General features: G+C 44.0%; 1 protein-coding gene across 1 annotated transcript; it reads left to right on the forward strand.

Moving 5' to 3' along the window:
• Positions 1–9,005: 9,005 nt before the first annotated feature.
• Positions 9,006–26,088, forward strand: LOC106587108 (muscarinic acetylcholine receptor M4). Its single transcript, XM_014175107.3, has 2 exons — positions 9,006–9,355; positions 23,189–26,088. Exons 1-2 carry the CDS (start codon positions 9,301–9,303, stop codon positions 24,763–24,765), a joined length of 1,632 nt encoding a protein of 543 aa, XP_014030582.1. The 5' UTR covers positions 9,006–9,300; the 3' UTR covers positions 24,766–26,088.
• The last annotated feature ends 863 nt before the right edge of the window (positions 26,089–26,951 follow it).

Genomic DNA, 26,951 nt, shown 5'->3' on the forward strand with positions numbered 1-26,951 from the left:
GAGCTATAGGAGGACGGGCTCATTGTATTGGCTGGAATGGAATATTGGAACGGTATCAAACACATCATACATATGGAAACCATATTCGTTCCATTTATTCCATCCTAGTCATTACAATGACCCTGTCCTCCTGTAGCTCCTCCCACCAGCCTCCTCTGGTAGGCCTACCCCCCCAACTCTACCACTGTGCATGTCATATTAATATTTTGTTTACCCGCAAGTTTCATGTTTATAGCACAGCATGTTTAATTCTGGTCCGACGTCAAAGACAAATGTTTACTACAAAAGTATAAGTAACTGACAAAATAAAGGAACAGTTGAGTCATTGGGGGATACAAGGTATATTGAAAGCATGTCCCACTGGGCACACCACGTCATTTTAACGTGAATACTTGGGTAATATTTGGTTGAGACGATCAATGAGATTACAACCTACGTTCACCCACTAAAAAAGACAGACAATAGTTAGTTGCATTTCCGATGTGTTATCACTAAGCTTTCAACCATCTAAAAGCACAACTAAATTCCAATTGAAAAATGTCACATTTTTGTCACCCAAATGTTTATCATTGCATTTTCAGCCATTTAAAAGCACAGAAAAGTTCAAATGGAAAACAACGTCAGATATTTTGTTTATTTATACGACAGACTAATGTGATATCACTGTGCTTTATCTACTAGCACAACCAAATGACCTGGACTAAAGTTGAGATTACATTAAAAGTACATGGTGCAAGTGATCAATGCCATTCGAGATTCTGTGCAGATTATTACAGTGAATGTGAAGATCTCCACAGACCTGCGGCGATCTCTGCATGCTATCTTGAACATGCATGCTTAATATGATTACATAAGACCTTTAGTTACAGTAAACTTTAGTTATTTGTCGCATGCACAGTGAAAGGCTTAACTTGCAAGCCATTCCCAACAGTGCAGTATTCCAAATCAAAATAGTATGACTAAAAAACATGAGAAATAAGAGAGGAAGAAAATAATGTAAGCTTTATACAGGGTCAGTGCCAGTACCAAAAGTACAATGTGCAGGGATACTGGAGTAATTGAGGTATATACTGTATGTACTGTACATGTAGGCACAGATTAGGAGAAAGTGACTGATAGCAGGATAAATAATAATAAACAATATGGCAGCAGTATAAGTGGTGGGTGGTTGTGTGCGTGGTGGTGAGTGTGTGTATGTGACTGTACAGTATATGTGTGATTGTTAGTGTGAGTATGTGAGCGTGTGTGCAAGAGTGTCAGTGTAGGCGTGAAAGGTGGATATGCAGTACATGTAAACAGGGATGAAAAGTGACTGGTATCAGGAATATATAAATATTATACTAATGGTAATATATACATGTAAACAGGCGTAATAGTGACCAGTAGCAGGATAAACAGATAGGTACTAACGGTAATGGCAACCAATAACTAGTAAACAGCAGTGCAATGGAAATAATAAATCGAATCAATTTAGCAGCAGCGTAGGTGTGAAGGGGTGTGTGGGTTTAAGCGTGTAGCAACAGTAATGAGGGTGTGTGTGAGGGTGTATGTGGGTGTGTGTATGGGAGTAAGAGTGACAGTGAGGGTGTGTGTGTTTGAGTGGGTAGAGACCTGTGGATGAGCATAGTCAGTGAGGACAGACTGTCGGAGAGGGAGAGCAGTAGTTGTTAGTATTTTAACAGAGGAACTTGAAACTCTTGACACTCTCCACTGAGTCCAGTCGATGTGGATGGGGGTGGGCAGCCCCCCTGTTTGCTGTAGTTCACAATCAGCTCCTTGGTCTTGCTGACGTTAACGGAGAGGTTGTTGTCCTGGCACCCCACCGCCAGGTCTCTGACCTCCTCCCTATAGGCTGTCTCGTCGTCTTTGGGGATCAGGCCTACCACCGTCGTGTCATCAGCGAACTTAATGATGGAGTTGGAGTCATGCATGGCCACACAGTCAAGGGTTAACAGGGAGTACAGGAGGGGACTAAGCACACACACCAGGGGGACCCCCATGTTGAGGGTCAGCATGGCAGAGGTGTTGTTGCCTACTCTCGCCACCTGGGGTTGGCCTGTCAGGAAGTCTAGGATCCAGTTGCAGAGGGAGGTGTTCAGTACTAACCCGAGTTAGTTGACGAGCTTGGAGGACACTATGGTGTTGAACGCTGAGCTGTAGTTGATGAACAGCATTCTCACATAGGTATTCCTCTAGTCCAAGAGGGAGAGGGAAATGTGGAGTGCAATTGAGATTGCATCGTCTGTAGATCTGTTGGGGCGGTATTAAAAATTGGAGTGGGTCTAGGGTGTTTTGAACAAGGAAGTTGCTGTGTGGCATCACCAGCCTTTCAAAGCACTTCATGATTACAAATGTGCTACAGGGTGGTAGTCATTGTGTCAGGTAGCCTTAGAGTTCTTGGGAACAAGAATTATGGTGGTCAGTTTAAAGATGTGGGGATAACAGACTAGGACAAGGAGAGGTTGAAAATGACTGAAGATTCCTGCATGCTGGTCTGCGTAAGCCCTGAGAACATTCCCTGGAATACCGTCCGGCCCTGCGGCCTTACGAGTGTTGACCAGATTAAAAGCCTTACTCACGTCAGCCTCTGAGAGCAAGATCACTCAGTCCTCTGGGACAGTGGGGACCCTCATGCATGGCTCTGTGTTGAATTTGTCGAAGCGTACATAAAATGCATTGAGTTCGACTGGTAGAGAGACATCGTTGGGAAGATCATGGTTAGGTCTTCGTTTGAAATCCGTAATGGAGTGTAGCCCCTGCCACATGCTTTGAGTGCCGGAGCCGGTGTAATAGGATTCCACCTTTTTCCTATATTGTCTTTTTGCCTGTCTGATGGCTCTGCAAAGGTTGTAGCTGGACTTCTTGAACATGTTTGTGTCCTCAGCCGTAGCCTTGGGGTGTTACATTAGTTTGTAAGATAGCCTTAAAGGGATAGATCACCCAAATGACATATTGGTTTCCTTACCATGTAAGCAGTTTATGGTCAAGGTATGACAGCAATCCATGGTGTGGATTATTTTCCCTGGCACTGTTTTCCATCTGATAGCATTTGTGGCACAAATCCAATCCAAGTCATAGGACCTATATTAGTATTTGTCACACATCATGTTCAAATCATCTATAAGTGACTTTGTTGAGCTTCACAATACATTTGAGATACTATCAGATGATTTGGAATTGATGCGCGAAGAATGCTAACATTGTTTCCATGACCTGAATTGGATTCAACATTTGAAGGAGATGTATCTTCTGCTTGGATAATTCCATCTGTGCCACTGACTTAGGGCTGGATTCTGTTACGCAGAGCGGAGCAGGTGAACCCAAGAGCAGACTCAGACGAGGAGATTGGGATAAGGTATCCAAGGTTATTTATTAAAAAGCAGGGCAAAGATGGGGTGCTGGTGTGATGCAGGCCAGGGGTAACTTGGGCGGGTTGCAGGAAGCCAGGTTCTGAGGCTGAGGCTGGAGCGAGGGGAGTTGGGGCTGGGTAGGTCCGGAACGGAATCCAAGGAAGCAGTGGAGTGGGTGTTCTGGGCAGACGTGGGGCTGGAGACAGGGACCAGTCAGAGTGGACGGATCTGTTGCAGAGAGAAAACAGCATCAGGCAAGGGAAAACGGGCACAACATGAAAACAGGATCTATGCATTAGCCAATGGCTAAAACGCAGACTGACTGAGCAGAGGCTACGATCTGGCAGCGTGGAAGTGGCAGGGCTGAGTATTTGTAGAGGTCTTGATTATGGAACAGGTTGCAGCTGGTGGGGATCTGCTCTGACTCCAGCACACCTGTCTCCGCCCACACAATCACACAGAGAGAGAGAGACAGAGAGAGCACACTGGGGGAGTGGTGGCAGGTCAAGAAGACACAGGATGAGCAGTAGAGGACATGGCAGGAGCAGATGTAACAGTACCCCACCCCTCTATCTGGCTTATCTGGGTGTGAGGTATAGAAATCACGTAAGAGAGAGGGGTCCAGAATGTGATGGCGGGGCACCCAGCAGCACTCCTCAGGCTCGTATCCTTCCCAGTCAACCAGGTACTGCCAGCCGTGGCCCCGACGGTGCACGTCCAGAAGCCGCCGGACGGTATAGGCAGGATGGTCATCGATGAGCCGAGGGGGTGGAGGAGCTGCTGTAGGAGGAGACAGGGGACTGGAGCTGACAGGTTTAATCAGGGATACATGGACGGTAGGGTGGATCTTAAGAGAGGCTGGGAGTTTCAGGTGCACAGCAGAGGAGTTAATGACACAATCAATCTCAAAGGGACCAATGAATCGGGGGAAAGTTTCCTGGAAGCCACCTTCAAAGGCAAGTCCTTCGACAAGAGCCATACCTTTTGGCCTGGAGTGTAGACTGGAGCTGAGGCACGGCGACGGTTGGCTTGGGACTGGGTCCTAGTGGAGGCACAGAGAAGGGCAGCACCTGGTCCCTTGGACAATCTGTCGATAATGGTGAGGATGACTGAGTTACTGTTAGATGGGGGAAGGCCAGTGACAAAATCCAGAGCTATGTGTGACCAGGGACGACTGGGTATGGGAAGAGGGCGAAGCAGACCAGATGTGGGTTTAGTGGAGGTTTTGTTCTGGGCACAGACCGAGCAGGCTGAGACAAACTCCCGGACATCTCTCTCCATAGTGGGCACTCCCAGGACTGCTACTTCCACAAGAAATGTTGTTTTTGTTCGAAATAATCCATAGTTATGTCCAAATACATTTTGTTTGTGCGTTCAGGTCACTATCCAAAGGGTAACGCGCGAGCGCAATTCGAGACACAAAAAGTCAAAATGGTCCATTACCGTACTTAGAAGCATGTCAAACGCTGTTTAAAATCCATTGTTATTGTATTTTTTACGTAAAATTGTGATTATATTCCAACCGGACAAAAGTGTATTCATTCAAGGAGCAAAAGAAAAAACAGCGTGCTCGCATATCCAATCTCTTTGTCCTCAGGCAGACCACTCAGTAACTGAGCTCCTATACTCTGCCCAGAGACAGGAGAATGCTCAATCCACTTTCTGAAGGCTTAAGACAGCCAATGGAAGCCTTAGAAAGTGCAACGTAACAGCACAGATACTGTAGTTTCGAAAGGGACTAGAAAGAAGAACTACATTTCTCAGATCCTACACTTCCTGGTTGACTTTTTCTCAGGTTTTTGCCTGCCATATGAGTTCTGTTATACTCACAGACACCATTCAAACAGTTTTAGAAACTTCAGAGTGTTTTCTATCTACTAATAATATGCATATTCTCGTTTCTGGGCAAGAATAGTAACCAGTTTAAATCGGGTATGTTTTTTCATCCGGCCGTGAAAATACTGCCCCCTATCCATATCAGGCTAAGAATAAGACTAAATCAAATCAAACTTTAAATGCACTTTAAATAAACTGATTTGATTTAATCCTGTTCTTTACCTTTGATTTTTGGTTGCGATTGAGACGTGAATCCAACATATCAATTATTAATTTGTAGTCAAACTGAAATTAAAGCCAGACTAAGTCAGTGGCACAGATGGAACTATCCAAGCAGAAGATACATCTCCTTCAAATGTCGATATTGATGTCTATTTCAAGTTGAATCCTAGGATGAATTGAAACAATAGCTGTTAAGGACTTTGTAAATGCTATATACCGGTAACTTCCAAAATAATGGAATAATGGGATACAAAGTATATTGAAAGCAAATGCTTTCACACAGGTGTGGTTCCTTAAGCAATTAACATCGCATCATGCCATATAACCATATGCCGTGTGTGTGTGTCAGTCACCAGATCTCAACACTTATAGGAGATTCTGAAGTGACGCCTGAGACAACGTTTTCCACCACCAGCTGTTCTGACTCATGGTGGCCCAATGCCCTATTAAGACACTTTATGTTGGTGTTTCCTTTATTTTGGCTGTTACGTGTAAGCATAAATAGCATAATGGATGAGATGAGTGATAAAGTATGTTCACATTTAATTCATCCCCTTTAGACCTACCCTTTGGAATAACTTTGATAGCAACACTGAATCTATTTAGTTTTTAAGTGGAGATCTCTCAACAATCATTGTTACGATAGCACATTGGTAATAGTCAGTAACAAAAATCATAGCTATGCAGGGCTTGGTTAAAACCCTGAATGGGAGACCAAAGGTGTCACGTCCTGACCTGAGAGAGAGGGTTTGTTTCTCTATGTGGTTAGGTCAGGGTGTGGGGTGGGCATTCTATGTTTTTGTATTTCTATGTTTTGTTTTCTATGTTTTGGCCGGGTATGGTTTCCAATCAGAGGCAGGTGTCTATCGTTGTCTCTGATTGGAAACCATACTTAGGCAGCCTGTTTTTCCTTTGGGTTTTGTGGGTAGTTGTTTTCCGTTTAGTTGTAAGTACCTGACGGAACTGTCAGCTGTCATTTTTGTTTAATTTGTAAAGAGTTCATTTTTTGCATTAAACTACAAGATGAACATATTCCACACTGCACCTTGGTCTACTCATTTTGACACCTGTGACAAAAGGGTAGCTGTAGATAGATCATTGCTAGGTGCTGCCCAGCCTTCAGAAAGTATTCATACCTCTTGACCTATTCCACATTTTGTTGTGTTACAGCCTGGATTCAAAATGGATTAAATTGATTTTTTTTTCTCACCCATATGCATGCAATACCCCATAATGACAAAGTGAAAACTTGTTTTTAGAAATGTTTGCAAATGTATTGAAGATTAAATACAGAAATACATTTACATAAGTATTCACACCCCTGAGTCAATAGAATCACATTTGGCAGTGATTACAGTGAGTATTTCTGAGTAAGTCTCTAAGTCTCTCTAAGTCTGTCTCTGTACACCTTTGCAGACATGGATTGTACTTTATTTACCCATTATTTTCTTCAAGCTCTGTCAAATTGGTTGTGGATCATTGCTAGACAACGATTTTCAAGTCTTGCCATAGATTTTCAAGCAGATTTAAGTCAAAACTGTAACTCGGCCACTGAGTAACTTTCACTGTCTTCTTGGTAAGCAACTCCAGTGTAGATATGGCCTTGTGTTTTAGGTTATTGTCCTGCTGAAAGGTAAATCCATCTCCAAGTGTCTGGTGGAAAGCAGACTGAACCAGATTTTCCTCTAGGATGAATGTGCTTAGCTCCATTCCGTTTCATTTTTACCCTGAAAAACTCCCCAGTCCTTAATGATTACAAGCATACCCATAACATGATGCAGCCACCACTATGCTTGAAAATATGGAGAGGGTTACTCAGTAATGTTTTGTATTGGATTTGCCCCAAACATAACACTTGGTAGTCAGGACAAAAGTGAATTGCTTATTGACACAAGACAATTTATCTTGTAATATGTAATTCATTTGTAAAAAAATTTAAAAACAATTCCACTTTGAGATTATGTGGTTTTGTGTATAGGCCAATGACAAATATAAATGTCAACTATTTCATATTCAGACAATAATATAACAACATGTGGGAAGAGTCAAGGGTATGTGAATACTTTCTGAAGGCACTATATATATTTTTTGACAGTGGAAATAAAGTTGAAGATCTGACATTGTTTTACATGTACAAATTCAGCATATTTTATACAAGGTTTGTCTATGTTGAAACTTGGTTACCATGATGACATAATCCTGTGGTTGAAATTTCACACTCAAAACAACAGTTTATGTTGACGACTTTTTTCAAATCCAATGTATTTTCCATGCAGATTCCACGTCACAATATGTCGACAAATTATCTTGAAACAACGTTGATTCAACCAGTTTGTGCCCAGTGGGGTGCTTCCACACAGGTGTGGTTCCTGAGTTAATTAAGCAATTAATATCCCATCATGCTTAGAGTCATGTATAGAAATGCCCAGTTGCCCATTATTTTGGCTACCATGTCTAGAAGAAGAGATCACAGTGACTTTGAAAGAGGGGTCTCAAAGGAGCATAGGGGGTTTAAAGTGTGTGTGTGTGTGTGTGTGTGTGTGTGTGTGTGTGTGTGTGTGTGTGTGTGTGTGTGTGTGTGTCTGTGTGTCTGTGTGTCTGTGTGTGTGTGTGTGTGTGTCTGTGTGTGTGTGTGTGTGTGTGTGTGTGTGTGTGTGCGTGTGTGTGTGTGTGTGTGTGTGTGTGTGTGTGTGTCTCAGTCACCAGATGTCAACACAATTGAACACTTATAGGAGACTCTGGAGTGGCGCCTGAGACAGCGTTTTCCACCACCATCAACAAAACACAAAAATATCGAATTTATTGTGGAAGAATGGTGTTGCATCCCTCCAATACAGTTCCAGACACATGTAGGTATAATCTATTCCAAGGCGCATTGAAGCTGTTCTGGCGGCTCGTGGTGGCCCAACGCCGTATTAAGACACTTTATGTTGGTATTTCCTTTATTTTGGAAGTTAACTGTATGTATGAGTTTAATACAGTAGCATATTCTTGGTGTGTTCCTTGAAGCGCATAAACTCGATTTACAAGGGAGCTGGCCATGGTGCTGAAAACTGGACGGCGCGCCTGTTCAAAAACGACTTGTCTTGTCGAACTCCAGACATCATCCCATTATCTTACTTGGTTATTTGAAGTACCAGATATCGTGAAACTGTCACTGCACGTATTAGCTAACGTTTTTCAAGAGATTGAATTAGCTTTTTCTTACAAGGCTACATTGTCAAAAGCATTGAAATACCTAGACTAGGCTAAAGAGCAAATTAATCAGACAGTTACCACTGACTGCAACAAACATCTAACACAGCACTGAATCACTAATTCACAACTTTTTTTTACGACACTTCGAAGAAATGACCAAATATAAGCAACCATTTTAGATCATAATACACAATTTATCTAAATCTGTTCTCAGGAAAATTACATTTTAACTGGAGCCCTCTACACCCGTTTTCAGTTCGGCAAAGCGAAGATTGAGCGATTAGGAATAACACTAGGCCTTCAGGTGATTGGTTAGACTTGCATGACATCATTAACAGTCCGTTCTCTCGTTGTCTGTGAGCATGCAAACTTGGAGAAAAAAAATCAGTCTCTCACAGATGAGGGCACATCTGCCGGAGTCTGAACTGCCTCTTTCGAGAGAGACTTGCACACCTCAGCTCGGGGCGTTTCGGTCACCAGTCACTTGGAATTGTACTCTCCTTATCAAGGCTCTCTCTGGTACCTGCCGAAAGACATTCTGACATGAAAATGCATGATGTGATCCAATATGTGCCAATTATTATGATATCGCACAAAATTAGGACATCGTCATCTCTATCCTTCAGGAAAAACTTCTTACAGTAAGATTGAGAGAGGGATTTTTGCCTGGTTGAGTACCATCTAAACATGCAACATGAATCCCACTAACAGCACTGGAGCTGGTGGGCTTGCGCCCTGGAACTTAAACAGTAAGTTATCATATTTATAATGCACTTTTCGCATTTGAAATACAACAAATGGGAAAGATGGGCTATTAGACAGAAAGTGGAGGAAATCGAACTCCCTTGCAAACAATATAGTCTATAGGTTTTAAACAATGTGTGCATTCTGAAAAATCCACTTTTGCAAATGAAGGCAATTCAAATAACTTGTCCCCGAGTTCTCATGAACGTTATTTTAGAATCCCAAAGCATAGACTATTTGCAGATGTATTAACAATAACGGAATCAACTACATTAATTGTTCTCAGAAATACCACTGTGTCACCCCTTATGATTTCCACCATTTGATAGCATATCAAAGTGACTGAGAAAAGATCGCGTAGCTAGGTGCGCTAGATCAATTCGTATGGTTCGGCTGTGATATCTGAGTAGGCAGTCTTTGGGTTAGGCTATTATAGAAAAACCCTTGCCATGTGCACAAATAAAAATAAATAAAAACATGTCTTTCAATATGTTGTGGTCCTATCGACGTGATGTTATAGTAGGCTATATTAGGCTAAACAATTTTAAAAGATGGTCCGACTTGAAGTAAATAAACTGTAGCCTATATATCCTTATCTAAAGAGATTCAAATGTGTACTAACTTGTGATCTTCATCGTACAGTCGTGGTGTTTGTATAACTAACAGTTTAAGTAGTCGTAGATTATGAAGTTTGAAATCTCAGACACAATTGCTAAAAGTGTTGTTCTAATGAAAGACTGGAACGTGCCCGTTATGGAAACGGGCGCGTTAAGATGGCACCACACAGTTATTTCACAGTGCTCTTCAGATAATTTGGTGAGTTAATTGGGTGTATATTTGACCGCTGGAGTTTAGGCCAATTATGAGAGGTGTATGCTTCTGGTTCTGAGGAAGTTCATGTAAACATTATTAATGCGTGACACTTGCTTCTCCATTTTGGGCTCTCTCTCTGCTTCCATTAAAATGTCCGACTCATTGCTGTTGTTGAATGAATGCATTTTTTTTTTCCATTTTGGGGGGTGCTGAGGTTTCTCGATCATAGCTAATCGTATAGGGAACCCCAGTTCAGCCAAAGCTCCCAATGCAAAAACTGTGTTGATGTTCATTTAAATCTAACAGATGCAATTTACATTCATCTGTAGTCTAAGATAAAGTTGATATAAACATTATACAATTGACATTTGCATCACAGTGCAGACACCCAGTCCCCTATACTCACTGCACCTGCAACTGACACAAAGCCATTTCACAATTCATCTTACTCCCCCCCCACTTCTTTGTCCCAGCTGCTGGGCATCCCTGAGAGACCTGCTTTAAACTGTTTTAAACTTGCTGAAGGCGGCTTTTGGTGCAGGGAAATGCCTGCACCTCATTGAGATGCAAAGCTCTCCCTGCAGCCCCTCGGAAATGAGCATCCCGACTGTCAGGATTTGTGTCCCCTCTACAATCATCAGTGGCAGCAGCGTGCAGAGTCAGACACACAGAGCTCATCAAATGTCTCACAGCTGGGACAGCAGTAGTCCTCTTTATGACTCAATCTAGTGACAATCTAGGAGTGGAGTGTGGTTTTTTTTTTGTTGGTGTGCTGGGTTCTAATCCTGTCCCTGTTTTGGTCCATGGCTGTGATGCATGGTGGCATTTGGCGTGGTGGACACTTTCAGCTGGTCTGATATAAACTGCATGGGACAGATTGTGGATGGGGTCAGGCAAGCCATTGTCCTTCAACCCAGATACATCAAATAGGGAGCCATTTTGCTAATTGAGCGTGAGAGGCTGAGAGATCTGTGATGCTCTTTTGGCCATCCGCTGGCCCCACCCCCTGGCCAGGGTTACGCCTTTTCTACCAGGGTTGGGCTCAATTCGAATTGAAAGCAGTCAATTCAGGAAGTGATTTGAATCAAAAATTCAGAAATAGCTTCGACTTTTCAGTTTACTGAGAAGTCATTGAAAATAAATTCCTTTTCTTTTCGATTATTGGTTTGTAATTTTAGTATAGTTCTTGAATTGACTGCCTGTTCTCTAGGAAAGAGTCAAAGTAAAGTCACCTACAGAATTTCAATCATTTAGGACATGTGTGGAACCTATTTAGGATGTTTACTAGGGTGAAATTAGCTCAGCACAAAAAAAACTCCATAGGTGTACACTATAGTCAGAGCGATAATGTAGAGTATACATTTCCTCCTTTAATGGGGTCATATGCTACGCCCAACCCCCATATTAACCCCAATACTCCCCTCCCTGTCTGCCTGCTTCATAACCTAGTTTTAGGACTGACGCTGCTGCAGCACTGCTGTGTGCCAACGTTGGGCACAGATGTTTCACACTGGCACAAACGGGCACAGAATGGGCTGGATGAGTTAACACAGAGGCCAGGGTGTAGAGTGATGCCTAGGAGACACATTTCATGCCCTCTTCAGATTCATGAGCTCCAGGAATTTAGTTAGCACTGACTCAGGGAGAGATGGATCATCTTTCCTAGGGTTTAGATTTCATGAGACTGCCCACTGGGCACACCACATCATTTCCACATGGACAGTTGGGTAATATTTGGTTGAGACCCCTTGATTAATGAGATTACAACCTATATTCACCCGCTCAAAAATATTGCCAAAAGTTAGTTGAATTTCAAATGTTTATCACTATGCCTTCAACCATTTAAAAGCACAACAAAGTTCAAATGGGAATACAATGTCAGATATTTTGTTGATTTAATGTGTTACCCCTGTGCTTCATATAATAGCAGAACCAAATGACCCGGATTTCAGTTGAGATTGCATTAAAAAGTCCATGATGGAAGTGATCAATGCCGTTCAAGAATCTGCACAGATTATTACAGCAATTGTGAAGATTGCCACATACCTGCGACGACCTATGCATGCAATCTTGAGCATGCACACTTTTTTTTTAATATAATTACATAAGAAGACATTTATAGTTACAGAAATCTCAAAATGTAAACGTGGACATGGATGTGTTAGCCATTTTAAGTTTGAATTTTACATTCGTAATTAACTTTAGGCTAATTACTGTATAAAAAAATGTTGATAGTGGAAATAATATTGAAGATCTGACATTGTTTTAAAGGTAGATATTCATCATATTTTATGTAAGGTTTGTCTATGCTGAAATGTGGTTACCGTGATGATAAAATCCTGTGGTTGAAAATTCACCCTTAAAACAAGAGTTTGTTGATTACTTTTTTCAAATCCAATGTATTTTCCATATCACAATACGTTGACAAATTACGTTGAAACAACGTTGATTCAACCAGTTTGTGCCAAGTGGGTGTAGCCTCCAATGAATTGAAACCCCCCCCCCCCCCCCCCCCCCCCCGAGCATCCCATTGGTTCCTGCATGTGGGTCATGATTGTCTATGCAATTAAAATGTGGGTCAAAAGGGAAATAAAAGTATTATCTGAGTTTTTCGTTTAAGCTATGCCATCATTGTAGTATAATAAATATGCGATGTTTCATCTTAAAATGTATGTGTAATCTGTTGATGCGTTGGATAACAGATATACCAGCCACCAATGCACCCCTCCATCAACGCTGTGAGCAAGGGATGTAATAAACAAAGAGACACAGACACAGACAACCTCACCGTAACGTTAACAGAACTGCGGGAATGCAGTGATCGGCAGGTGGGGGCGAAGGACACTGTCTACCGGTGTCCTAGCTAGCTACCGGTGTTGCCCCCACCTCTCACCTGTGTACCGGAGTCCTAGTTAGCTAGCTAGCTACTACATAGTGTCCTTCGCCCCCGCCTGCCAAGCGCCTGCCCTCGCCGTAATGTTAACAGAACTGCGGGAAAGCAGTGTTCGGCAGGCAAGGGCGAAGGACACTGTCTGCCGGTGTCCTAGCTAGCTAGTGGTGTCACCCCCGCCTCCCGTCTGTGTCTTCTTCTTCTGTGATTTTTATCTGCAGGTTGGTATCCAACGTTATGGTACATTACCAGCAGCTACTGTAGTCTCCTGCCTGTTTACCTAGTTTAAGTTTAAACATTCTTTGAATAACTAGTCAAGTGATTCCGTAAGACAGCTCTGCAGCATACTTAAACAGCTACTAGCCAGACAGCTAGCCTCGCTAAATAAGATGACTCAAAGACTGTACAGTATGGGGAGCACAGAGATACCGTTAGATGGTTGTCTGGCTGACTGGCTGCTACTGCCTGAGCAGAGATGAGATTATGACTTTAAAGGAATGAAAAATAATATTGTTTTATTGCATTTTCTATTGATGTCTAGCCAATGTGGACCTGACAGAGACAACGGAACATTTTGGCAATTGAATGTTCACTATTCTTGGCTTTGGAATTTTCATTAAAAAGCTCTAAAATAATTGTTATGTCATTATTTCATAATGCATTTAATGTTGTAATAACGAACCAAAACTGAACCAACCTGGAAAAGCACTAATGGCTCAGCACTAGTTCCCTCCATGATACCGATTATTTCAAGACAATGGTTAGCAATAACTACACTATTCTATGGTATGTGATCATCTCTCTCTCCCTCTCTTCCTCTCCCTCTCGAAGTACATGTCCATTGCTATTTCATAGGAGGGCCTCGTTATTCATAATGCTGCTGTGCTCCAGCAGCAGCTTTAATTACATACGGTTTAAATGAAGAAAGCATGGCTCTTATTGTAATGTCAGCAGTTGCCTATCAGCGTTGCCCAACACCCCTGTTTGTAGCCACGTCCTCTATTTCTAGCATCCTCTCTCGTCAAAGCCACAGTAGCTACTGACATTATAACTAAGATCAGATTTAATTAACGCATTGTTGTTGCAAGTTGACACAGTGGCTGTGACAAAGACAAAATCCACACTAAAGTCGGAGGGAGAACTGCCAGTCAAGACCATAACAGAACTAAAACATGTACAGTACTAGTCAAAAGTTTGGACACACCTACTCATTCAAGGGTTTGTCTTTATTTGTACTATTTTCTAAATTGTAGAATAATAGTGAAGAAATCAAAACTATGAAATAACATGTACTGTATGGAAACATATAGTAACCAAAAAAGTGTTCAACAAATCAAAATATGTTTTCGTAGCCACCCTTTGCCTTGATGACAGCTTTGCACACTCTTAGCATTCTCTCAACCAGCTTCATGAGGTAGTCACTTGGAATGCATTTCAATTAATAGGTGTGCCTGATTAAAACTTAATTTGTGGAATTTCTGTCCTTAATGAGATTGAGCCAATCAGTTGTGTTGTGACAAGGTATACAGAAGTGGTAGACAGAAGATAGCCCTATTTGGCAACAGTCCATCATTACTTTAAGACATGAAGGTCAGTCAATCCAGAACATGTCAAGAATTTGAACGTTTCTTCAAGTGACTGGAAACAGCCACCCTGTCATATAAATGAGTTTGATCAGACAGTTAATAATCACATTTACAGTACATGTCTTTAATTTGAATTTGAAAAATGATGTATGTCACCATGACATATGGACATGACATACAGACTTTACCTTCCTCTTTCCCCTTATCTGTCTCGCTTTCTCTTTCTCTTTCTCTTTCTCTCTCTTTCACTAAATCATCCTTTAACCACACCATCAGAAGTTTCGCATAATTCTTAAATATACGTTTATTTGGTAATGAATACAGTAACTATGTTTGACATTCTCTTTAACAAGGCCAGTACATTCCTGATGGCCCAGCAGAGTTGTGCCAGTGGCAGGGATGTTTCTCTGCAGGTAGTTACATGGCACAGCATGAAAGCCTGGATAATGAGAATAAAGGGAATCAAAGGTAGAGCATGTACCATATCAAGCAGCTTCCAGCACAGAAGAGGATCCCTACAGCATGCAAAGGGGATGTTCATTGAGCCATGCATCCTATATTTAGCATTATTATTAGACCCTCCCTAATGTTTAGAGCTCCGAGTCTGTTCCCATCAAGATTTACCCTTACAGCAGGGGTGTCAAACTCATTTGACCCACTGGCCGCATCCGCACTTAAAATGTTTTATAATCAATCTCCATCAAAATTTGCAAACAATATTCCCCTGTCCAACACTTTTGGGATTTCCGATGCCCCTTGACTCTCTAGTTTTTGTTTCGATGACTGTTAGTAAGCTGGACAGAGTGAAGAGATTATAAATGTAGGTCCATTATCATTTATACACGGTTTTGATTTGATTTTAGTCATTTAAATGTCGATTGAGATCATTTTGCCTCAAAATATATATCTTATTTCATTTTTTAACTCAAACCACCCACGGGCCGGTTGTGCAGTCTCAATAGTTCAGAAGACCAACGCCAGAGAGCATGATTCCTGCACATACTGTTTGCTAGCATTACCTTAATTGCTGTAGATGTAGACAATGACAATGTGTTCTTGCTACAACTGATTCTTAAGTAGGCTTACCCAAGAATAGCTTGATTAACCTATGCTTGAAATGCATAACAGTCCAGTGCATATTCTGTGTATTCTGCGTATTAGTAAAGTACATTTTGGTGGTTGATTTTCTGCATGTGATTGCCCTAATCCCTTAGTTTAGTCTTTATTTAGGCCTCAGTTTAGTCTCTGTGTTCAACGTTATGTTTATTAGTTTAAGAGACGATACTGCATACAAGGATTAATATTCTACTCTCAAATCCTTCATGAAAATGAAAGTGTCTCAGAAGATGGAGTAATCCTATTTCTCTAAATAGTTACTACAGTCCTTGTTTGAACTCTTGATTAATGAATGAACGTATTTGTCAGCAGCATCTGCTGTTTGTGGCATCCTGCTGTTCATCTTTGGCAAGTTATGTAGAGAAGTAACTATCCGTGATTCTGGAACCGTAACAGTCTGGATAACTACAGTATAGGCCTATAGCTTTCTCTTGGGAAATACTTACCTCCAAAAGTATTACATTGCCAAAAGTATGTGGACACACGTTCAAATGAGTGGATTCGGCAATTTCAACCACACTCGTTGCTGACATGTGTATAAAATCTAGCACACAGACATGCAATCTCCATAGAAAAACATTGGCAGTAGAATGGCCCGTACTGAAGAGCTCAGTGACATTCATCGTGGCACCATCATAGGATGCCACCTTTCCAACAAGTCAGTTTGTCAAATCTCTGCCCTGCTAGAGGTGCCCCGGTCAACTGTTAAGTGCTGTTATTGTGAAGTGGAAATGTCTAGGAGCAACAATGGCTCAGCCGCAAAGTGGTAGGCCACACAAACTCACAGAATGGGACTGTGGTGTGCTGAAGAGTGTAGCATGTAAAAAGCAACACTCACTACCGAGTTCCAAACTGCGTCTGGAAGCAACATCAGCGCAATAACTGTTCGTCTGGAGCTTCATGAAATGGGTTTCCATGGCCGAGCAGCCGCACACAAGCCTAAGATCACCATGCGCAATGTCAAGCGTCGGCTGGAGTGGTGTAAAGCTTGCGGCCATTGGACTCTGGAGCAGTGGAAATGCGTTCTCTGGAGTTATGAATCACGCTTCACTATCTGGCAGTCCAACGGACGAATCTGGGTTTGGCGGAGAACGCTACCTGCCCAAATGCATAGTGCCGACTGTAAAGTTTGTGTCATAAGCGTCGTAAGGGACAGACCAAGGCACAGCGGGTGTAGTGCTCATCTTCTTTCTTTATTGAGAGAGAACACTCAAACAAAATAAACAAACGACGAAACAGTTCCGTAAGGCACACAGGCTATACAGAAAACAACCACCCACAAACCCAAAGGAAAAAAGAGCTGCCTAAGTATGGCTTCCAATCAGAGACAACAAAAGACACCTGCCTCTGATTGGAAACCATACTCGGCCACACATAGAAAACGAACATAGAAAATGAAAACTAGAACCAATCCCCTCTAAACAAACCAACCCCAAAACACACAAAAACAACACCCCCTGCCACGCCCTGACCATACTACAATGACAAATGACCCCTTTTACTGGTCAGGACGTGACAGTACCCCCCCCCCCCCCCCCCCCCCCGAAGGTGCAGACCCCGACTGCACCTCAAAACAAAAAACCCCACAAAAACAACCCCAAACCTAAAGAGAGGGAAGGGAGGGTGCCCACCGTCAACGACGGTTCCTGTGCTACAACCCCCCCTTCGCCAATCCTCCCACTACAGAGGTGGCGCTGGCTCTGGGCGTAGCTCCCGTTCTGAAGACTCTGGGCTGCAGACCACCGCTGAAGGCTCTTAGCTGCAGACCACCGCTGAAGGCCCCGGGCTGAGAAGCGTCGCCGGAGGCTCCGGGCTGAGGAGCGTCGCCGGAGGCTCCGGGCTGAGGAGCGTCGCTGGAGGCTCCGGGCTGAGGAGCGCCGCTGGAGGCTCCTGACTGGGGAGCGTCGCTGGAGGCTCCGGGCTGAGGAGCGCCGCTGGAGGCTCCTGACTGGGGAGCGCCGCTGGAGGCTCCGGGCTGAGGAGCGTCGCTGGAGGCTCCGGGCTGAGAAGCGTCGCTGGAGACTCCTGACTGAGGAGCATCGCTGGAGGCTCCGGGCTGAGGAGCGTCACTGGAGGCTCCGGGCTGAGGAGCGTCGCTGAAGGCTCCGGGCTGAGGAGCGTCGCTGGAGGCTCCGGGCTGAGGAGTGTCACTGCAGGCTCCGGGCTGAGGAGCATCGCTGCAGGCTCCTGACTGGGGAGGGTCACTGCAGGCTCCGGGCTGAGGAGCGTCGCTGGAGGCTCCGGGCTGAGGAGCATCGCTGGAGGCTCCGGGCTGAGGAGCATCGCTGGAGGCTCCGGGCTGAGGAGCGTCGCTGGAGGCTCCTGACTGGGGAGCGTCACTGGAGGCTCCTGACTGGGGAGCGTCACTGGAGGCTCCTGACTGGGGAGCGTCACTGGAGGCTCCGGGCTGAGGAGCGTCGCTGGAGACTCCTGACTGAGGAGCGTCGCTGGAGGCTCCGGGCTGAGGAGCGTCGCTGAAGGCTCCGGGCTGAGAAGCGTCACTGGAGGCTCCGGGCTGAGGAGCGTCACTGCAGGCTCCGGACTGGGGAGGGTCGCTGCAGGCTCCTGACTGGGGAGGGTCGCTGCAGGCTCCGGGCTGAGGAGCGTCGCTGGAGGCTCCGGGCTGAGGAGCATCGCTGGAGGCTCCGGGCTGAGGAGCGTCGCTGGAGGCTCCGGGCTGAGGAGCGTCGCTGGAGGCTCCGGGCTGAGGAGCGTCACTGGAGGCCTCCTGCATGGAGCTGGGACCGGTCTCCCCGGACTGGGGAGACTTACAGGAGACTGGGTGCGCAGAGCAGGCACGGACAACACTGGGCCGTGGAGGTGCACCGGCAGTCTGGAGCTCAGGGCTGGCACACTCCGTCCTGGCTGAATGGTCACTGTAGCCCGGCACGGGCGGAGCGCTGGCACAGGGCGAACTGGGCTGTGCTGGAGAGTGAGGGCTGCCGTGTGTAGAGCAGGCGCAGGGTAAGCTGGACCGAGGAGACGCACTGGCGGCCAGATGCGCTGCCCCGGCGCACTTCTTCCTGGCTGCCGGCCAACTCTCGCCCGGCAATGCTGCGGAGCCTGTACTGACCGCACCGGACTGTGCGTGCATATGGGCGATACCGTGCGCATTTCCGCATAGCTCGGTGCTCTCCTCGTCACCCGCTTCCCACGGTAAGCACAGGGCATTGGCTCAAGACTCCACCCTGACTCTGCCCAACTCCCCGTGTGCCCCCCCAAACATTTTTTGGGGGGCTGCCTCTCGCACTTGCCTCTTGGCTTATACAGCGCCTCATAGTAGCGCCGCTCTGCCTTCGCTGCCTCCAGTTCCTCCTTCGGTCGACGATACTCCCCAGCCTGCCTCCAGGGTCCTTTCCCGTCTAAAATCTCCTCCCAAGTCCACGACTCCAAATACTTCTCCTGCTCCTTACCCCACTGCTTAGTCTTCTTTCGGTGGGTGGTTCTGTCATAAGCGTCGTAAGGGACAGACCAAGGCGCAGCGGGTATAGTGCTCATCTTCTTTCTTTATTTAGAGAGAACACTCAAACAAAATAAACAAAAGACAAAACAGTTCCGTAAGGCACACAGGCTATACAGAAAACAACCACCCACAAACCCAAAGGAAAAAAGAGCTGCCTAAGTATGGCTTCCAATCAGAGACAACAAAAGACACCTGCCTCTGATTGGAAACCATACTCGGCCACACATAGAAAACGAACATAGAAAATGAAAACTAGAACCAATCCCCTCTAAACAAACCAACCCCAAAACACACAAAAACAACACCCCCTGCCACGCCCTGACCATACTACAATGACAAATGACCCCTTTTACTGGTCAGGACGTGACAGTTTGGTAGGAGTAATTTCCATTTCACATTCTTAAAATAAAGTGGTGATCCTAACTGACCTAAGACAGGGAATTTTTACTAGGATTAAATGTCAGGAATTGTGAAAAACTGAGTTTAAATGTATTTGGCTAAGGTGTATGTAAACTTCCGACTTCAACTGTATATAGTGAGCCGTTGTCTTTAAAGTAGAAATCTTCTTGATATTGGTCGAACAGGAACTGGATCAAACTTATTAGAAACTGATATAAAATCACTGAGATAAATGACCTGTCATGTATATGTACCTGTATTTGATAAAATATAGTATTTTACCTGCAGCATCAAAGATCAAAATGCCTAAACACAGTATCTGGCCCGTGGCGGCTGTGTTTTAGCAATTTTGGCATTAAGGGCTTTCAAGTGGAGTACATCTGTTTTCTCTTGCTAGACATAAGGATATCACAGTCATGCCAAAATGGAAAGACATTGCTAGAGCCAGGAACAGTCATTCTGAGATTTTACACTGTAAGAAAATCACCTATCTACTGTATATTTAACTATTTCTTTCTAATTGCATAATTCCTTGGCAGGGACTGAAATACATAAAAGTTGTCTGTTTAATTATGGATACTCCCCTGAAATTCTTACATGCTTACACAGTTTTACACCCGAACAGTAGAACCTCGATTAGTGGGCTCAACGTGGGCTCAGTTATTCACATCTGAAAAAAGCCAAGTCACTGTTCTCCTTAAGCTGGGTGGCTGTGAGAGATGTAGAGTCTTTTAGATCCCCACTTAACAGAGGTACATTTCTACATCATTCAGATCAGTTAACTAACCACATTCCTTTATTTGAGGAATCCCTCACGGACAGACTTTTGGTACCATGTTGTCAAGAGGTTCACATTTCCAGAGCTTGAAGGCAGGTAAAAACACAAACCTCACACAAATGTGTTCAGCCAAGATACCAGTGTTGGGGAAGCCACTCTAAAATAGTTTATTAGGTACACCCATCTAGTTCCGGGTCGTACCACCCTTTGCCTCCAGAACAGCCTGAATTCTTCAGGGCATGGATTCTACAAGGTGTGGCGTTCTAACGTCGCTCTATTGGTATTAAGGGACCTAACATGTGCCAGGAAAACCTTCCCCACACCATTACACCACCAGCCTGTACTACTGACACCAGGCAGGATGGGGCCATGGACTCATGCTGCTTACACCAAATCCTGACTCATCAGCATGACTCCACAGGAACCGGGATTCATCGGGGAAGCCAATGTTTTTCCACTCCTCAATTGTCCAGTGTTGATGATCACGTCCCCACTGGAGCCGCTTCTTCTTGTTTTTAGCTGATAGGAGTGGAACCCGGTGTGGTCGTCTGGTGCAATAGCCCATCGGTGACAAGGACCGACGAGTTGTGCGTTCTCAAATGCTATTATGCACGCCACTGTTGTAGTAGTTCACTACATCCAAACCACTTGGTGAAAAATCATCATATCTAAAATCCAAATTGCAAGAACAGATCACTCTGGAGTCAGATGTTAACAGAATGTGTAATGTAAACACAAAACTATGTTTCAAGTGAGAACTACGCAGGTCTGATGCCGAAAAATAAAGGAAATTCTTGCCTTCTTCAACCCTATTTTCTTTTAATTTAGCAAAAACGTAGTGTGTAGTTCCAGTAGTTAGCGACACCGCTACATGGCAAAAAAGTAATTAACTACTGGAACAATACCAAGCCACTTCATATTGTAGTTAAATTACTAGTTGAACTACAGTACATGAAGTTCACTACTCCCGAACACTGCAAGATACTGAAACTAAGAGCAATTTTAAAGTTAGCAGCAGGCATCTCTGTCTGGCTGGAATCAAAAAGAATGGTTTATTCAGTCACCGCCCCACAAGTGCGTAATATGGATTTTAGACTGGTTTGATCTCCTCTGAGTTATTTTTAACTTCAAAGTTGGCTGAACAGTGAAAAAGAACAAACCTACGATATGACCATAGGTGGTTTCATTTGATTCCTGCCTCTCAGTTGTGGACCGAATCCTCTCGTTCTCTGTTCCACCTTCTGGAGTCCAGAGCAGTATACAACAACAGAAGACAGAGAGCATTAAAAGCAGCATGTCACATCCTATATTCTGACTGAAAGACAGGGGCCATATCTTTTATCATTATTGATAAGATCTCCTGTATCCCCTAGCAAAACGCTGCTTTACCATTAGAGGGCAGCCTTTCAATGGAATCATACAATCACACCATCAAGCTCTACTAAAGACACACTGACATGCACACGTTGCAGTAACACATAGTTGTAATATGGATTATGGCAAGTTGTTAGCTAGTGTTTTGTATAATTTGATCTCCTTATTGAATGGGGTTGGTTTGTCGTTCTATGCCCTGCCTTGCATTTCTACCGTTGTTGTTTTTTGAATTATTTGATCAGGTTTTACACAGTTGGGTTTCCAAACTACAACACCACAAACAGAACACTTAACTATAGTGCTTTAGCAGAGGCTAGCCCTGGACAGAGCAGAGACCGACTCAGCTATACTTTCAGCAGTATGTCCTCCTCGAGCTAGTACTGTACAGCAGAAGTGTCTTGTGTCAGGACTTACCCCTGTAACTTTTCTGTTTTGCATTACAAAGCTTTACAGTTGGCTGACAACTGAGCATTTCTGCTGAGTATCGGGGTGCTGTGCCGATGATTACGAAACTTAGGGAAATACCTTTAATATTCACAGTCCCTCCATATTTAATGTGGGGGATCCATTGCTGACACAGATAGCTATCCGTGATAGAAATGAAATGGATTACTATTCAATGCTAATGGTAGGCTAATTATGCATAATTTCAGCTCAGAGTCCCATTTTCTTACACATCAATGTTACGTCGCAGGCATGGCTTGTGTATTTCCATCCGTTGTTTTTCATTAGTATGCAAGGGGGAAATACCTTTAAGTACTTAGAATCTCAACTGTTTTAGAGAGGTTTAATAATTAACCTTTGGGTCAATCTAAATGACCAGAAAGAGACGTTGATGTTTAGCGCTGTGCTTAATTTAGTTCTCTGTGATGTCTTATTGAATGAACAGACAGCTGCACAGAGCATGCTGGAGAATACATCCCTGAAGAGCAATGCAATACGAACCCAACCCTCCTCACACAAGGCCATTCACCAGGAATGCTGTCCAGGCCCATGTTCATGTCATAAACCTTTTGTCGACAAATGTTTTCATAGGAGCTAGGTAAACTGAAGGATCTGTAAAATAACTCTGGCATGCATATCCACTAGCTCAAGTCGTCAATGGCTTAAACATTTACTACAATATCTAATTTGGAATGCAAATACTCATTTGCATATGCACATGCTCATAAAACCAGAACACATAACCAAGGATGAAAACCCAACCAGGCTGTTCTTCACTTGGAAGTAAAAACATATAGTATTATGCGCTTTATAATGTCTTCTGACTTTCATACTGTGGATCACGTTTCAAGAATGAAATGTCTTGGCGAAGAGCATTTCGCCGAGGGCAATATGTTACATAACAGTGGATATGTTGGGAGGTTTGTGCTAAGCATCCAGAAATTACATATTGTTATCATTGTGCTTCCTTTTCAGGCTCCTTGAGCAACATTTCCAGTGATGTCTTCTCAGCCAACCTCAGCTGTAATGATTCTGGCACCAATGAGACCTGTGTGGCGGGGGAGGAGGTGGTGGGAAGCCCCTATAAAGCCGTGGAGATGGTCTTCATCGCCCTGGTTACAGGCTCCCTTAGTTTTGTCACTGTCACAGGCAACATCCTGGTGATGCTCTCCATTAAAGTCAATCGGCACCTCCAGACTGTCAACAACTACTTCCTGTTTAGCCTGGCGTGTGCAGACCTTATCATTGGTGCGTTCTCCATGAACCTCTACACTGTCTACATCATTGTGGGCTATTGGCCCCTGGGACCTGTTGCGTGTGACTTGTGGCTGGCCCTGGATTACGTGGTGAGCAATGCTTCTGTCATGAACCTTCTTATTATTAGCTTTGACCGCTACTTCTGTGTCACCAAGCCCCTGAGTTATCCAGCCAGAAGGACCACCAAAATGGCTGGGCTGATGATTGCAGGTGCCTGGATTCTCTCCTTCATTCTTTGGGCCCCTGCTATCCTGTTTTGGCAGTTTATTGTTGGAGAGCGCACGGTTCCACCAGGAGAGTGCTACATCCAATTTCTCTCCAACCCTGCCGTCACTTTCGGCACAGCCATCGCTGCCTTCTACCTGCCTGTGGTCATCATGATGGTGCTCTACATCCACATCTCTCTGGCCAGCCGCAGCCGGGTGTCCAAGCAGAAGCCTGATGCTGAGAAAAAGAAGAAGGGCCTCAAAATACCTAACCCACTCAAGAGCCACATCCTTAACAGACAGAATAACAACAACCAGTCCCCCAAGCCCAATCTGGAGTCCTGCAACACTGGTGAAGCTGTGAAGAATGGCAAGATTGAAGAGTCTGTTGTTTCCACCAAAGCTGACGCTAGTGTCAATCGAGAAGAGAAAGAGAGTTCCAATGACTCCAGCACAGCCAGCATTGCCCCAAAAAACGCCAAGGAGAGGACCAACAGTGAAGCCACTGTCGGGGGGGGTTTTGGCGTTGCTCCTGCACCAGCTCCTACTCCTGCTCCTGCACCTGAACCTGCACCTGCACCTGCACCTGCACCTGCACCTGCACCTGCACCTGCAGCGGCAACTGTCAAACTCAACCCTGCCTCTAAATGGTCCAAGATCAAGATTGTAACCAAGCAGGCTGGTGACGAGTGCATTACCGCCATCGAGATTCAGCCACCCATCCAGGGGAGCGAGGGCCGCTCTATCCCAGTCAACCGTCCCCGGAAGGTGGCGCGCAAGTTTGCCAGTATTGCCCGCAGCCAGGTGAAGAGGAAGCGCCAGATGGCAGCCAGGGAAAAGAAGGTGACCAAAACTATCTTCGCCATCCTGCTTGCCTTCATCCTCACATGGACCCCGTACAATGTCATGGTGCTCATCAGCACCTTCTGCCACTCCTGTGTCCCGGACACTGTGTGGGCCATCGGCTACTGGCTGTGCTACGTCAACAGCACCATCAACCCAGCCTGCTACGCCCTCTGCAATGCCACCTTCAAGAAGACCTTCAAGAACCTCCTTATGTGCCAGTATAAGAATATTGGAACAAGATGAGCTGGAGCATACATACAGTAGTAGGGCTGGTGAGGGGTAATATTACTGAGACATCTGGAGGGCTGAGTGGTACAGTAGGAGGGGAGGAGGGAGCCTCCACAGGGAGCCTCCTCCTCAGTCATGCTTATGAAATTATGTCACACTCAATGCTCCTCTGAGATGTCTTGGCCACAGAAGATAGTAACATCATAGCTATGTCCAAATGATACAGTATGAATATGATGGCCAATGTGAGGACGGGGCAAATGAAGAATCTGAGATCAGCCAAAGTTATGGAGTCTAAACATGTCTAAGTTATCTTCGTTGCCTCTTGGACCCTTAATGTGAAGACCAACAAGGACTAATTCGTATCCACTGAAATGTGGTAACAATCTTCAAAAAGCCCAGCTGAATGTCAGTAGACTAAGGCCAAGCCAACACCTGAGTCATCCCTCTCCGAGATACCACCACCTAACCAGAGACAGTGAGGGCAGTGTTACATAATGTCTGGGTGTACGGCAAAAGGCACATTAAAAAGGAGCTTGGAAATCTTCCTTTATACAACAGTATAAAATGAAACAAGCATGAGCTGTCTAATTCAACTATCCATTTCCTCCTCTCCCTCCTCCTTATTACTGAGAGAGTTATTAACTCTTCACGGAAATGGAGGCACTCCCTCACATCAGTGAATCATTATCATAATGTGATATGTGGTCATAACATGGAGAGCAAAAGACGATATGGATTCTTTGTTGTCGCAGACTGTCTAACCTCAAGGCTAGTTGCACGTACCTCCAAGTACTGCAAAATACTGCTGGTGACTTGAAATAAGTTGTTACCCCTGTAAGTACAGTATGCATTTCCATTCACCTCCCACTGACCAAAATATTGATGTATCTATTTTGCTCAAAAGTGATCTTCAAAAGTGACAAACAGTTGATGGCAGTACAAGGCCATGGCATAAATGAACAACCAGTGTTTGGCTCCAAATAATTCATGTATCTTGTTGTTATGTTATAAGGAGAAACACCCACAGGCAACGGTAAAGCTTTAATTCCTTGCCAGCTTCAAAATTATGAAAGTGTTTTTTTTTGTATTTATTTAGCCTTCACTGCGAATGGAACTACCGGTACAAAAAACAAACACTTGTTTATATGGGATACTTATCTCGAGAGTATTAAACATATTTTCTATGTTATCTCCTGCCTAATTAAGAATGTGTAAATAGAAGGCCATTGTATGCTCTAAAAAGTGCAGTTTCTCTCATGCATTTCATATCTGAATGTTTGTACCTCTCTTGTATTATGTTTGTGGTTTACACCTAATTTTACAAATTGAATATATAAAAAAAATATATATATATATATATATATATATATATAACTGTATTTATATGCAAGAGATATAAAGAGAGTGTATTTCTAAATTGATGTAAAGTCAGGAATTTTGGGAAAACATTTAAGCAGTTGTTTTTGTTTAGAATGCCATTGGTGACTAAGTCCCTTATATTTGTAACTTTGTCACTATTCTCCATGTTGGATTACAATGTGTAAAGTCCACCTTGTACCTCCCCAGCCTATATCCATATTCATGAGGTCACACCAATAAATAGGTGGGTAATATTACTAGCTTTATCTAACTGGTTCAACGCATTTTCAAAGAAGGACCTTCTGTCAAAGAACTAAATGCATCAAAGTAGGGAGTAGTGGGAAAATAACGCATATTGTCTGGGCATGACCTCGTAATGTAAAATGACCAGCTACGGATGTGCATCCATATAAAACTGATTTTGAAATGATCATGGAGTGATTACTGTGGTGGTAAAGCTTAATGAATAATCCTCGTTTAATGAATGAATATAACATTGGCATGACAGACTGGGTGCGACCCAAAAAAGGGGTGTACGGGAGAGTGTAAAACATGACCACAGTTTCCTGTAGTTTGGCCCTCCCATAAAACAATTATCCAGAGACAGTGTACAGAGGATTGTATCTTTTTCTAATGCTTAATAAAGATTGTGTACCATTGGAATAGTTTTTGAAATGATTTTACATGTACAGTATGCTTTCTGATTTAATATACAGTATTAATGGAATATATTTTGCACACTACGAGTATTACCAGTCATACTATGGAATATAAAGTTAACATTGACAGTTAGTGATATCTGTTTGAGACAATGGGAGGAGAGCTGGGGCCGCTGACCG

This window comes from Salmo salar, chromosome 26, assembly GCF_965601325.2.
Source record: "Salmo salar chromosome 26, fSalSal1, whole genome shotgun sequence".
NCBI lineage: Eukaryota > Metazoa > Chordata > Actinopteri > Salmoniformes > Salmonidae > Salmo > Salmo salar.